This window comes from Arthrobotrys flagrans (genome assembly GCF_004000055.1).
Source record: "Arthrobotrys flagrans strain CBS H-5679 chromosome Unknown unitig_15, whole genome shotgun sequence".
Taxonomy (NCBI): Eukaryota; Fungi; Ascomycota; class Orbiliomycetes; order Orbiliales; family Orbiliaceae; genus Arthrobotrys; species Arthrobotrys flagrans.
Window position 1 is genome coordinate 3,512,998 of NW_027137545.1, and position 13,928 is coordinate 3,526,925.

A 13,928-nucleotide genomic window follows, 5' to 3' on the forward strand; every position below is an offset into this window, starting at 1 on the left:
CAAACACACACACACCATACAGATCAAGCCGCGATGCAGCCACCGCTTCTGCTTCTCCAGCTCGGCAAGCCACTGTCTGTAATAGGCGGTCCCCCAATATCTACCATGCTATTGGTAATAAAATTCGCTCTCTCGGCTGTAGAAGCAACAGTTTCCCAGAGCTAAGAGATGGAGGGTGCGAAGTGGTGGATCAAGAGTGGAGAGCTTACGCTTCGTTTCTATTAATGGGACTCAAAGGGAAACGAAACTTAAATGTGATATTATATTATCTCGACAAGAAAAAAAACCGAAGAGCGAGAACAAAAAGAAAAGAACCATACAACCTGCATCTCCGGCCGCCCAGATAACTATCTGCGGCTGAAGCGGACGCCCCCCGGCAAAAATGGCCTTAAAGGCCCTTGCACGTACCCGTCGACGGTTATCAAAAAGCAACACACCCACACACCACATAGTTGCACAAGAAAGAGCTCGCCGCATGCATTTGATAGTGAAACACTTAGCAAGTATTTCCTTTGGCCCTCAAGAGCACACGTGCTTTGATATACTACGAGAGCGCTGCTACTACTTTTTTACCTCCAGGAGCTGCTAGGGGTGGTCCGAGTTCGTCGGTGGAACGAATGTTGGGGAAACTCGATCCTACGTGCAGCTATTGCGGATGGCGCCACTAAGTACATTACACACGTACCTCAACGTTACCGATGCCTGTTCGATTCCATCCTATGATCCTTAACCTGGTCTTTTGACAAGTGTCTTTGAATAGATATGACACGGCTTTCCTGCTTTAACTAACATTTAATACACACCCCTTCCAAAATACCACAGGAGATCATAGAGCACGAGGAAAGGACAAGATTCGGCATCTCCTTTACCCCCCTCTTCCAATGTTACACGCATCCCTGCCTTTTGGGCCTTTTAACTACTTAAGAAGTGGTCAGCAGCCACCCAAGGCATTTCCCGAACCTTCAAGCTTTGCCTCCGATAGACATTCCATTAGATGCCGGCCACAAGGTTCCTGATTTCCCAGGCGCAACAAGCACGGATCCGGACCTGTGTTCTATGCAAGATAGCGCGGGACCAGTCGACTAACAGTTAGCTAGAAGCTTTCTGATCTAACTAGCAGAAGGTTATTCACTAAATAAACGAAAAAGACATGCGGGCTTGCATCCCACATTACGCCACTCTTGAGGAATTCAAAAGTTTTAAGTTAGTTTTTTAGACTCTCGGCTTTTAGCGAATATAAACTAAAGTATCCAACTAACTAACCGTGTGGGTACTTTTGATATGTAAAATACCATCTCATGATACCGATATTGTAATGCAACCCCCCTACTTCTAAGCTAGCTCCTCACCCCCTCGGACCTCAAGCATCCTTCTCATCGGAAGATAAAAAGGCTACATCTCACCATTCTGACGCCGAGATGGAGGCAAATCTACCGCCCTCCGAACGCCTCATTTTTACATTTCCCCATCGTCTACCGAAGCAAGAATCGAATCGAATCCACAAATTTTTAAAAACCGCATATTCCCTCCTCTCCACGCCTCCCGAAAAGCCACAGGCTCCATTTGTTTATGGAAGTATAAAGTATTCATAGCCAACCAATCGCTTAATCCGAAAGTGGACTTTTGATAATGTCTCGTATCCATTACGTCCGCATATGTAGATACCATGAAGAATTAATCGACTTGCAAGTCAATTCCATATATCCAATACCAAGCTAGGGTTAGAGTTAAAGGTATGTAGCTTAAGCCATGGCCGGCCAAAGGAAAAACTCAAATACCATGCACAATCTCAAGCCGTAATATCCAGTCTATCCTTTACATCACAATCCCAGGGTATCCCCAACTCTCCCGCACAGGCACCAGGAATCAAAAAACAACAACAAAAAAAACATTCTTCGGAACCTACCAGTAGTGAAGCTCCACGTTAGCCCTCGAAAACCCTTCGTATTTTTGTTTTACGATTGTGAGATGATCCTAAGCTTGATGTACGCTGTACCCCTGAGACTAGCTACAATGGTTTCCCTTCTCCCTAGGATCCTTCTATCATGTAGGATACGTGCATATGTGCCGGCTCGACTTTATCTCCAACGAATGGAGCAGTATGCTGCAAGTTCCCTTGCGCAATTGCCACACGCGCCTGTCCTACCGATCAAGATCCCTAGAGTCCTCCGGCCTTTCACCCCGACCAATCGGATCTATAGATCTTATAGCTCTCTCGTTTCGTAGACAATAAATCGATATCATTTCGAAGACAATCGACCCCCCCCCCAAGAGTCAAGAGAATCCCTACCCTTGCCCAACAGTACCCCCATAAAGCGAATACTAGATATTTTATGTGCGGTGTGATGCCTAAATAACCAAGCAGTATCACCTCAAATACCACAGTACCCTATGCAAAAGACATAACCATCTCCCTGTTTATAGTTAGTGAGTACTCGGGCGCTCGTATACATTCCACACAAAGCAAGCCACTGTCCACCCCCAAAAAATCTTCATATTCTCTTTCAATCTGATCGATTAACTCTCCTCCCATGCATCACCAGCTCTAGACCCTGTAGGCCGATTCTATCATCCCAATCGTTGACCGGTCGGCCGGCCGTATCCGCCCGCATGTTCCTCAAAACCCCAGCTAGCCCAGCCTATAGCTAGCTGGTGATGCACGCCGCATCAACTGGCATCCCCAAAATTTGACAAAATATCCATCTAATTAAATACATATCCACTGACGCGAGGTAGCCGAGCCCTATATCTAACCTGTAATATCAAAGAGTTATGTTAGAGCCAGGGGGGAAAAAAAAAGTGGTATAGATGGCGTGTCTACACACACCTCGCATATGCGCGTAGACTTTGCATAATCGATCAGAAAAATATACGTTGCATGCCGGGCTCTCTCTTTTGGTGGGCTCGGAAAAAGGATAGTCTCTCGTCCGATCTGGGCTTCTTGCAGAGCATGGCTTATGTAAAGTCTTGACAAAACTTCAGTTGAATTTTGTAATCCCAACTATTAGCTGCGGGGGCTCAACTGTCGTTGGTAACCGACGATCATCTACCGTTCTGGGTTCCCACTAATCAGGAAATCATATGCATCCGCATGGCAAAAACATCAAGAGGTCCTCCGCACGTACCGAGATCGGATGGTCTCAAACCCGCGGCTGTTGTCAACTCGATCGAACGTTCTTTTATATTCTTCATTCTATCCTAAAATACTATACTACTAAAAAAGTAAAGGGTTCAAGAACGCTCACCGACTGAAATGTAAAATACAACCAGAAGAAAAAGGTCATCCAATAACGCCCTTATGCAGGTCAAACATCTCCCACGAACGAAGTATTAAGAGAGGAAAAGGGAAACCATATTGTACACGAACCTGTTCCGCCCTTCACCCAGTCAAACAAGAGCACTGAAAAGCACCCTCTAAGCAAAGCCCTGCATACCTTATGCCTTTACATTGCAGCAAAATCCTCCAAATGCAAGCACTTTATGTATAGCATAAACGGAAGCGGAAGAAAAAGTTACCAGGAGGGAAGTTTAATTCCTCCTCTGCTTTTTTCTCTCACTTCCATCGCCGCTTGCCTTCCTCTCCAACCCCGCACTTGTAATCCCGAGTCCTAGGTTACTCTTCTTCCCACTGGCGCTCGCGGAATCATCATCATCCTTCTCTTTTCCCAACCCACCTCGCCGGCTACTCATAGTGCTCAAGTTGTCACCCCTGCTCATGGCTGCCCCTCCCAACCCGGATAGCGACCTCACATTGGGAGTGCCCGAGCGTCCGACGGCCCCATTAACAGCAACATAAGACGACGGTGCGCCTCCATTCGCCAAACGTTTAATCTCCGCGAGATCCCCTGCGGCATCCTCGGGCTTCAATCCTGCCGGTGGCGGCGCCGTCATACTCTTAGTAAGAAATGACGGGGGTATAACCGGTGTCATGTTGTGCCCTTGAGAAGCAGCAGCCGCGCTCGTCACATTCCTCGTTGTTGGTCCTGCTGCATGTGCATTCGCACCATCCTCATCCATCGCAGCATCTTCGCCGTTCGCCGGCGTATCGGTATTTTGCCCATTTGCCTGTGTACCCTGGCCTTCTCTACCATTATCGGATGCAAACTTCACCAGATAGTGCTTAACGGTGGCGACTTGGGCTGCCGAAGTCGCAGCTGTAAGCTCCTTATCACTAAACAGCTTGTCTAGGGTATACAAGGGTTTCACAAAGTCGCTCGCGTGAACACCTGACCGTGACGGCCTCGTCGCATCCGAGGATCTTGGCGTGGAGGGACGAGAAATTTCGTTAAAACTACTGAAGAGAATATCGTCCGTGTCGCGGGATGCGGCGCCTTTCCTGTTGTTTGCCCGCTTGCGCTTCCCGAGGCCACCGGGACTTTGCGAGCCATGCAGCCCGCCATTAGAAGGCAGCCCGCCGGAACTTTCCAGTGTTTGCAGGATTGTCAATAGATCTCCGCTTTTGGAATCGCCGTTGTGGTCCTCCCCCCGCCTGCCGCGCAGCTTGCGGGTCGGTGCACTATCTAACGAGGAGTATATATCGGTAAGACGCCCCGCGGGCGACTTTTCGTGCTGTAAATTTGCGTAGTGAGTAGGATGTAAGAATGCGAAGGATGGTTCAGTGGAGTCAAGATTGTCCTTGTCAGAGATTAGTTTCTTGCGATTTTGCTGAAGCCGAGTCAACAATCTCTGACGAATGTTCCCAACTAGATGCTGGTACTCCTGTTCCGCATGGTAGAGTGCGAGTTCGTGGTGCATTTTGATGGTATTCTTTCGACGTTCGTGAAACATCTATAATTTAACAAAAAAGCACGGACCGTTGTTAGTTTTTGTTCTGGGGAGCCGCCATGGATTGTAAGCAGAGCGAAGGGGTGTTCGACAAACATTCAACTCCGTCATTTCAACATCTCTCTGCTCCACACTGTCATTGACCTTGTCGATGAACCTGCTGTAGAACCGACCCGCCTTCTCGGCCGTCGAGGGAAGGATCACACCAGAGTTCTTCAACACTTCATCGATAGCCGCTTCAACCTCTCCCCCAAAGTCCGGTAGTATGCCATTGGTATCCGGATGACAATTGGTTTCGGCAATCGCTCGCATTTCCGCGTTAAGTATCGATAGCTGTGTCCTGTACCGATCATCCTTGCTCAAGGTGAAGTTGTTGTTAAGTTCCGTGAGGGCGTTGGCAATCGCGGTACGGCGCTTGTCTCGTTTCGAGAGGGACGATGTGCCCTGCTGGCCGGCCTGGGGATGGCCATGATGGTGCAGTGCAGGAGGGGAGTCGATCTGCATGTGGTGAGTATGTGGTGATGCGATGGGCGACGGGGAAGCCATTGTTTCGGGGCCAGGGGAGGCGGGTTATGAGCGTTATACAGAGTTAAGAAGAAATGAAATTTGTGGACAGGAATGCCCACGGGATCTTTATCGTCCCCAGAACCGTATGATTTCAACAGAGGATAAGTAGATGGGGCTCGTGTAGAAAGGAGACAAAGATGTCGCGGGGACGTCTAGATGGAAAATTGTGGCTGGCAGACGAACAAAGAGGCCACTGAACCCGGGAAGCAGGCCACGGCCCCGCTGGAAAAGCTGGCGAATAAAATTAGAATATGAAATATATAGTATGCCTCTGACCGATAGAGGAGAATGCCCGAGAGAAGCCGAGTGAGTGATGGAGTTTGGTGATGCCGAAGATTGGATGATGGAGAGGGTGAAGGAGATGAGAGGATGTTTTCTTGGGTGCCTTTTTTGGAAGCAAGCAGACCAGACTAACTGACCACAAACACGCCCAGCCAACACCGTCATCTGATTTAGCTTAAGACACTACACACGCTATAACCATATCGATAGGTCACATTTAAGATAACGCATAGGGTATTGTGTGCGGCCGTACAATTAAATAGTTGGTTTATGGCGTTTACTATGGGCATTAGGGCTAAGAATTCAATTACGGGTCGACGTCTTTTGTCTATTAAAAAATATATTGGTAAGAGTGCAGTGGCTTCCCCGCAAATTTAAACCCCCAAGAAAACCCAGATATCTAAATAGACAAGTTAGATGTTAAATGGAAGAAGGTTAAAGTACAGTTGTAAAAGTGTATCCAGCCTCGTGGCCCAAATATAGTGTCCGATCACTAACTATCCCAGACCCTGATATGATATACTCCCAAGTCCCAAATGCGCCTGATTCTGATAACCAATATAGCCCATACAACCCAGAGATAACAGAAAAAGAGGAAGAAAAGAAGAAAGAAAGAAATAAAACAATTAAGAGAAAGTATCGAGAAAGACCAAAAAAAAAGAAGCGAATAGAAACAAATGGTACGGATTCGCTAGTAATACTTTAAACAGTTCTAGACCTCATCTTCACCCTACTCACCCGCGGATCATACGGTGGTGTAAGATTGTTCGAAGGGGCCAACGACATGTTATACATCAGCACAAACCAACAGTACGCTGCCAGTTTGTTATTATTGGCCATCCGTGCATGGTTATATGGCCGAAGAGCACCAGATATGGATCGGTCCTCTCGAATATCTTGGTGGGTGAGCATATCGACTAGCTCGTGTAGTTGCCTCAAATCTACTTTCATAGGGATGCTTGTGGAGTAGTGAGCGAATGAGCCGAGCGGGCCGTGGCTCGCAGCCCTTCGAGAAGGCGCCGAGCGAACTAGTTTCCCACACTCTCGAGCATTCAAATCTCGAAGATTCCGGCGGATGTCGGCGCATTGTTGGAGGAGTTCCCGTATCTGGTTCCCTAGAAGGTTGGCCTTTGGCTCGATAGTCTCCCAGTATCCGGGACCCCACCATGGGTCGGAGGCAAGATGTTCTTGGATTGAAGCGACGAAGAAATCCCATTTGAGAAGTCGAGCCGCGGTTATGAGAAGTCTGATGGTAGATTCCGAATCGATAGCACGGCCTAGGAGGCATGCAGGGCAGTGTGCTGTAAAATAAGTTTATTAGCTATTGTCGAGACGTATGAATCAACGAAGTTTATAAAGAACTTACCCTCAAGGGATTGACTATCGTCATTAACAGCCTCCCACACCCAATCACATTCGTCTTTAGCCAAGCAATTGAGCCACTGATAACCGCCTCTTGCATCGCCAGTAAATGCCAATTCCAGATCCGAGTCGTCTAGAGTACTGATTCCACTCGCAGAAGCATTCCCTTGGGCACTCCTATATCGGCGAGCAAGGTCACCGGCAGAACGCATAACCGCCATCATAGTTTTGAAAAGTTGTACGCTGATATCCCGTTGAAGGATCCACATATCTTCCAACTGCTTTGGATTTTCTGATGATTTAACGAGGTCCGAATGGTAGGAGCAGAAACTATTTACATAAAATGTTTATGGTTAGTGGTAAATTCACAAATATATATGTATGTACTATCATATACGTATATCAAAAGTTGGGAGTGCAACGCATACCATGTTGATTGCTTATCTGCTAGCTGACGGCCCACAAACGAATCCACAGAATCGAGCAAATCCTTAACGGCGGCAGGTAGTGAATTCTCTTTAATCAATTCGTATGCACCTTCAGCAGAGGCCTGGTCTAAAGGTAACGGGCTTGCCGGCATCAAAGCACACATTTGGGCAGCCATTTCGTCGGTCTAAAATGGGATGTGTTGTCTGTGGCGTCCCCCAACTCTCTCTCAAAGTTGAATAAAAAGCCGAATGCGACTGGTCGAATGTTCTCGAAATAAAATGTTTTTACTTCCCGATTTTGACAAACGAAAAGGGGAGAAGGATTTTATTTGTATTTAAAGAGGAAACGTCCGTCCGAGAGAAATAAATAGCCTGGCTAAAGAGTAGGTGGCAGAAGTATCTGAAGAATGAAACCGGATGGTCTTAGACGCCAAACAGGTTAAGGAGGCGGTGTTGCAAAAGTTGGATCGGGTGTGCCTCTAACGTTAACAGTTGGTGTCATTTAGATGTATGTAGGTTGATTCTAGACGAATTCGAATGCAGGTTGAGGTTAAAGCGTTTTGACAGAAGAAACGTAAATATTGCGGACGTTTGGGGATATGCAGATATTTTGATACTAGTCCACAGCACTTTGGTATTTATATATCAAAAAAAAGTAAAGTAGAGCAGAGCAAGCAAAAGATCAAGGCTGGAGGGGTCCTGGGGACAGAAAGAAAAATAATAGGGAGTTTGAAGTGTGAGAGGATTGCAAGATTAAAGTGGCAGGAGGACCGGTCCATATGAAGTAATATAATCTCTATGAATGTTTTTTATATTATCTCAGAGCGAGAGAGGCGGATCCCGACGCCCTTAAAGTCAAGTAAGAATTGGGCATGTGCAAGAAACAAAAAAACCGACAAGAACAAGGCCCAGAATCAATTACAATTATAGCTTGCTTGTTCAGGGTGTTATCTCTGGGTCAGAAGGTGCGGGTTTTATTGCCGACCAAGGTCTTTTGACATCCCTCTTGTCCAACAGACTAGCAATAATGCGGCTAGCAGACAGCACATCCGACTTGGGAGGGTGCTTGTGTCTGGCGATAGCTCACTAGCTTATGTCGAGTGCTGTGCTGGTTGGTTTGGTCCACGGACTGGCTTTGCTTGCCACTGGCTGGTTATTTCCAAGATGACAGTCCTGTAGTACGGGTAACCCCCACCAGGAGCAGTTGGTGGCAGAGGGACCCGCAGCGTTTTAGGGGTTCCGGTATGGGATGCTGGTGGCTGTTCGGGGAGATTGTGTAATTTCGCTGGATTGGGGATTCCCAGACAATCAAATATTTCGGCGAGCGAATTGGAAACAAGACGTTTGATACAAAGCATGTATAATAAGATACATCCTGTCCTGAGTATAAGTATAGTATCTTGAAAAATAAAATTCCATCCGATCTGTACACCCTCTCGAGGAAAAATTAAAAAGGCAGACTTTGTTGTCTATCTATCCGCCTTGCTTAGTTTGTATAAAATCCGTATGTACAAGAAATGTCGTACTCGAGCTCCCCATCTACCGGTGCAGGCTGCGTTGTTATTACCTTAACCTGCTGCAAAGCCAGCGAAAAAGACTTATGTACTGTGCATAACTTCCCAAGTCGAAACCTCTAATCCTCATGCAGGTCCCTTCACACTGCTTATGTTGTGCCCCCTCCCTCATATTTTGAATATTTTGCACCATCCAATTCGTCCTCGAAACCTTATCCATGCGTCTAGACTCACCTCGCCAGCGAGTACAAATACTTTACTTGCGTCTATTTCATATTTATTCCCTGCAGGATGGTATTAAGACCGTAGACCTTGCATGGATTATCGGGGAAATGTTGCGGTAGGATACTCCGAATATTGCATCATGATTGAGGGCTCAACAGTTCGATATGACATCTTACGAGAGGCATTTTCCCCAACTGATAAGAAGACGGGAGGCACCCCAAAGAGAAAAAAAAATAAAAAATAAAGAAAATCAAGCTGACGGTAGGTCGACTAAAAATCTCTATTGCGCCTCGAGCGAGCCATTTTCGGGACCCATATCAACGCTGGTTGATGAAAGCGAAGCTAACAACTTCCGGCTTCCATGTGATCCCATGCCGATAACTATGACATAAGAATATACTACAAGGGTAGAAGGTACTTTTTTTGCTTTCGTTGAAACGGATTTGTATATTCCTCTGACCTGGCAGCATTCCAACATCTGCTGTCCAGATGCGGATTTCTTGTTCAACATCCAGCAATAATTTTGTGATATTGAAAATCGAACCGACGTTAAGACTAATCGATAGGATTCACCTTGTCTTCGCCTCTGGTTCATACAGGCTTCGGCTGCCCCGCCACACGTTCTCCAATATCTCCCTTCGCGGTAACAGCTTTGGAAAAACCACCACTACTTCGCTTTTATCTCTGATAACAATCGCCAAGTAAAACCGAACTTCGAAGCCAACGAACCCTTCATGAATAAAGATGTCTTGAATCGTAGATGTGGGAATAAACCTGGTGTTGGCTTTGACGAAATAGGATGACGAAGATGTTGTGACCTGAACTCCAAGACCTCGAAGCACAAGCAAGCTTTCCTCTGTACCAAGAAACAAATCACAAAATGTTAAAAAATGCTTGGGAGTTCAGATGCCGTGTCTCATATTTTGAAGCTTAAAGAAACAGAATAATAACAGAAAGGGTTGCTTGGGCCTCGTAAATTCGAGGAAGGACTAACCTGTATACCCTCTCAAACTCGCAATCCAAACGCCAGAGAAGCCAAGAAGTGCGAGATAGTACCAGTGCACCTTCCCGCGCAGCAAATCGAGATGCTTGGGATTGGTATCCGGCTTGAGATTAAGAATAGAATCCCTCAAGCCATCCTGCAGCCCGTTGTCGCAATAATCTTGCTTGAGCAAAATGAAGAACAAAATTATCCCCACCACGATCGCCTTCAAAACCAGGGTTGTGGTGAATCGACGAGACCACCTTTCAGGCCGTGTTGTGACCGTGTACTCAATTGTGGACGGGGTCGGATTCCTCACGCGCAGTCCGGAGAGGACCGGCTTTTGAGCCACCTCCTCTTCTTGTTCCATCTAGAACTCAGCTTTCGGCCCTTTCGTATAGCCTCAAAATGTCATCCACATGGTTTTCCAGGGGCGCGTTGAACAGAGCTGCTTGATGTTGGTTGTATTGAAGTCTAAGGCTGAAACAAAATGTTGGAAAATCGACTGTGCAACGCAAGACGCTGTTGCATTTGGGCTGAGTCTCGATTAGGTCTGAGTCTGCCCAAGTAGCTAGCTAGTCGGCTGGAAACTCATCACCAAATCGTTGAAAGTTACCCGCTACCCGCTCATCGGTTGGAATGGGACTGGCAGACATGCTCATTTTTCCCTTATCGCAATCACAATTCCATACAATGCACATACGATGCGTAAATTATCACAGCTGCGGCTGACCCGCCCTCGATATTCCTATAGCTCCTACAAGCGACTATTCACAAGGCTGACTAACTCTTGCTGTCAATCTTAATCTCTCAAGATTATCGGTAATATCATACTCGATATACTATTTCTGGGTAAATATATCGGTAAGTGAAACCGGTCTCTTGTACTATTGGCAGCTACTCCGATATAATAAAATATTGCAGAATCGGTTCGGCTTCTCGTATGCCTTCAAGTTACACTTGCATATCGGCTGAGGACGCTATAGCGACTCTGTGATGGCTGGGAAGCCACTTGGATGCCAACGAAGTTACCAGACCCCGTTACTCCCGTATTCAAGTTCTCAATCGTAGGCTGTGCAGTACTCGGATACAGTTCTGACATAGCACTACTCGCCCCCCTCTGCATGAGGTAAGGACCGCGTCGCCGTGACTTGTAGCGGTACAGTCTAGGAGCCCCCCGAGGTGCCCAAGATGTCCGCAACTAACCCATTAACCTGTAGATAATTCGAAGAATTTGGCAAGCCAGGGCTATTGGAACTATCTGGTATCGTAGGAGGGAGGATATAGAGTTGACCTCGTAGATCGATATTCTACGACAAAGTAGATGATCATTCGATCCTCTTGCTCGCTCCTGGCTCCACAACGGTATACTCTCCCCATAATGGGTTAATATATTAAAATCCACTCGTATCGTCGCATTCTCGAGGTTCATTCCTCGAGGTGTTGCTTTGTGAGAGTTGTGTTGTGTTTGCCCTTGCCATCTAAAAGGCTTCCATTCTCGGCCAAACGATTAGGGCACCAGAAAGCCCTAATGTTTTGCTTTTTCGCTAAATTTCAGTGGGAGCCTTTTGCGTTTAGAGACTTCCAAAGCAACAAAAATCTCCAGCAACCACATCCACGACATCGCCAACCCTACACCGTCGACAAACCCCCTCCAACTACCGGATACCATTCGATAAAATGCCACCAAAGGCTGCTGCAACAAAGGGAAAGGGTGGGTTTTTTTACTAGTCTGGATTTTGGCTTGTGTCGCTTTCGCAATTCTGGATGGATGGAAGATGTCTGGTGGAAGATTGTTCGAGGATGATGAAGGTTGGAATAATGTCGGAATGAACGGGCGGGAGGACGAATTGATCGAAAAGAGAAGGATGGGTTTCTATGCTACGTGATCTAGCGATCCGCGATGCCGTCAAGATCAGCTCGAACGAGAGAAGGAAGGGATCATGAATCTGGAGACGAAAGAACGAAATGGGAAGCTTGGACCTGGAGGAGATTGGACCTGCCAGACATCTACATCTACAGATTGCGATTGGAAATAGTATCGATATCGAGAGAACAGAAGACTGACATATCATCTAATCCACAGCCGCCCCTAAGGCCAAAGCCGCCCAGAAGGCTGCCCTCAAGGGCGTCAACCCACACAAGGCCCGAAAGGTCAGACTATCGGCCTCCTTCCACCGACCAAAGACCCTCTCCCTCTTGCGAACCCCCAAATACCCACGCAAGTCGATCCCACATGTCCCCCGCCTAGACGCCTACAAGGTCATCTCGCACCCTCTTAATACCGAGAGTGCTATGAAGAAGATCGAAGAGCACAACACCCTTGTCTTCATTGTCGACGTCAAGGCCAACAAGAGGCAGATCAAGGCCGCTGTCAACAAGCTCTACGATGTTAAGCCAGTTAAGGTTAACACCTTAATAAGGCCCGATGGAAGGAAGAAGGCTTTCGTTAAGCTCGGTGCCGAGACTGATGCTCTGGATATTGGTATGCAAAACCATAACTTCAATAAATATTTTCCTTCCATTGCTAACTTTGATATTTCTAGCCGCATCGAAACTCGGAATTGTATAATCGCATTGTATATATTTCCTTGTTTCGGCTATTCTTTTCCTTTCCAGTTCCTTTTTTGTCGGCATCTTTTTCACCTAGGGAGTTTTATACATATTCGCTTGTTCCTCCTCAACCTTCTACCCACCCTCAAAACCCTTATTACACGAAGAACGCATCCGAGGTTAATGCATACTCTTGGTTGTACCATATCTACATTATCCGTCCGACGATTAATGACACCCCACGGGGAACCACCCCCTATTGTGGTCACAAACTGGATTTTAATAACATCTATATACTTTCATACCGTAATACCGTGAAGCTGAAACTATATGCGACTGACTCTGAGCTGCGACGCTTGTATTTCCCTGTGACGGACCCGATGTACGACTGAGATTATTTTTTCCACCTAACCACTCATCAAAGACTTCATCCTGGCACCGCCCAGCAATAAGCAGCTTGCCTTCACCCTCCCCTTCAATTTTCAAACCTGGTGCCTTCATCTCTAGTTCCTCATCACTATAAGCTTGTGTAACACATGCATCGACCCCCTCAAACACTCTCTCCCATTCATCCCTCGTCTTGCTCCTAAACCTTTCTTTGATAACCTCCCTTAACCCCTCCCATGTCTCATTATCGGAATATCTCCTCTCTAGGCCCCTATCAACTGGCAATCCCAGGGTTTTCATAAACTCTGTAAAGAACTGAAGTTCAAACGCTCCCACCGCTATAAGTTTCGCGTCTGCCGTTTCGTAAGCATTGTAGTAGGGACAATTGGGATCGAGCGTGTCTTTAAACGCCCCACCCCGAGGAGGTTCTATTCAGCAATCGCGGAAAAGTCGCAATATATTCCGCTCCATCTACTAAATTCGCTTCAACGACTCGTCCGCATCCTGTTCGTTCTCCCACAAATAGTGCAAGAAGGATGCCTTGGAAACATGAGGCGCCGCCACCTATTGTTTTATCAAAAATACAAAAGAAAGTGTTTTTTATAAATGTTAGTATCACAATATCTATGAAGACGTAAAAGAAAAAACTTAATATCTGAACATCTGCGTGTTTCTCCAATGTGCCGCGGCACATAGTGGGGTCTTTAGGCTCCCATTTCGGTGCAATATCCGTAGGAATTACATGTCTGCCTACCAAGCGAACGGAAAAGGCCATTGAGGAGTTTGAATTGCGATTCTCTGGACCTTGATATCGGATTGATATCAACCGACCTGCAACAGCGG

At 46.7% G+C, this 13,928-nt stretch overlaps 4 protein-coding genes across 4 annotated transcripts; 1 reads left to right on the forward strand and 3 right to left on the reverse strand.

Moving 5' to 3' along the window:
* Positions 1-3,528: 3,528 nt before the first annotated feature.
* Positions 3,529-5,331, reverse strand: DFL_000903 (uncharacterized protein; the record flags this gene model as incomplete). The annotated part of the gene is made up of 2 exons (XM_067638852.1): positions 3,529-4,788; positions 4,882-5,331. The coding sequence occupies 2 exons, from the start codon at positions 5,329-5,331 to the stop codon at positions 3,529-3,531; spliced, it is 1,710 nt and encodes a 569-aa protein (XP_067495460.1).
* A 1,005-nt stretch (positions 5,332-6,336) lies between these two features.
* DFL_000904 (uncharacterized protein) lies at positions 6,337-7,600 on the reverse strand (the record flags this gene model as incomplete). Its single annotated transcript, XM_067638863.1, has 3 exons — positions 6,337-6,935; positions 7,001-7,326; positions 7,425-7,600. 3 exons carry the CDS (start codon positions 7,598-7,600, stop codon positions 6,337-6,339), a joined length of 1,101 nt encoding a protein of 366 aa, XP_067495461.1.
* Positions 7,601-9,732: 2,132 nt separating this feature from the next.
* Positions 9,733-10,515, reverse strand: DFL_000905 (uncharacterized protein; the record flags this gene model as incomplete). The annotated part of the gene is made up of 2 exons (XM_067638874.1): positions 9,733-10,019; positions 10,158-10,515. The coding sequence occupies 2 exons, from the start codon at positions 10,513-10,515 to the stop codon at positions 9,733-9,735; spliced, it is 645 nt and encodes a 214-aa protein (XP_067495462.1).
* A 1,310-nt stretch (positions 10,516-11,825) lies between these two features.
* Positions 11,826-12,717, forward strand: DFL_000906 (60S ribosomal protein uL23; the record flags this gene model as incomplete). The annotated part of the gene is made up of 3 exons (XM_067638886.1): positions 11,826-11,859; positions 12,232-12,630; positions 12,692-12,717. The coding sequence occupies 3 exons, from the start codon at positions 11,826-11,828 to the stop codon at positions 12,715-12,717; spliced, it is 459 nt and encodes a 152-aa protein (XP_067495463.1).
* Between the last annotated feature and the right edge of the window lie 1,211 nt (positions 12,718-13,928).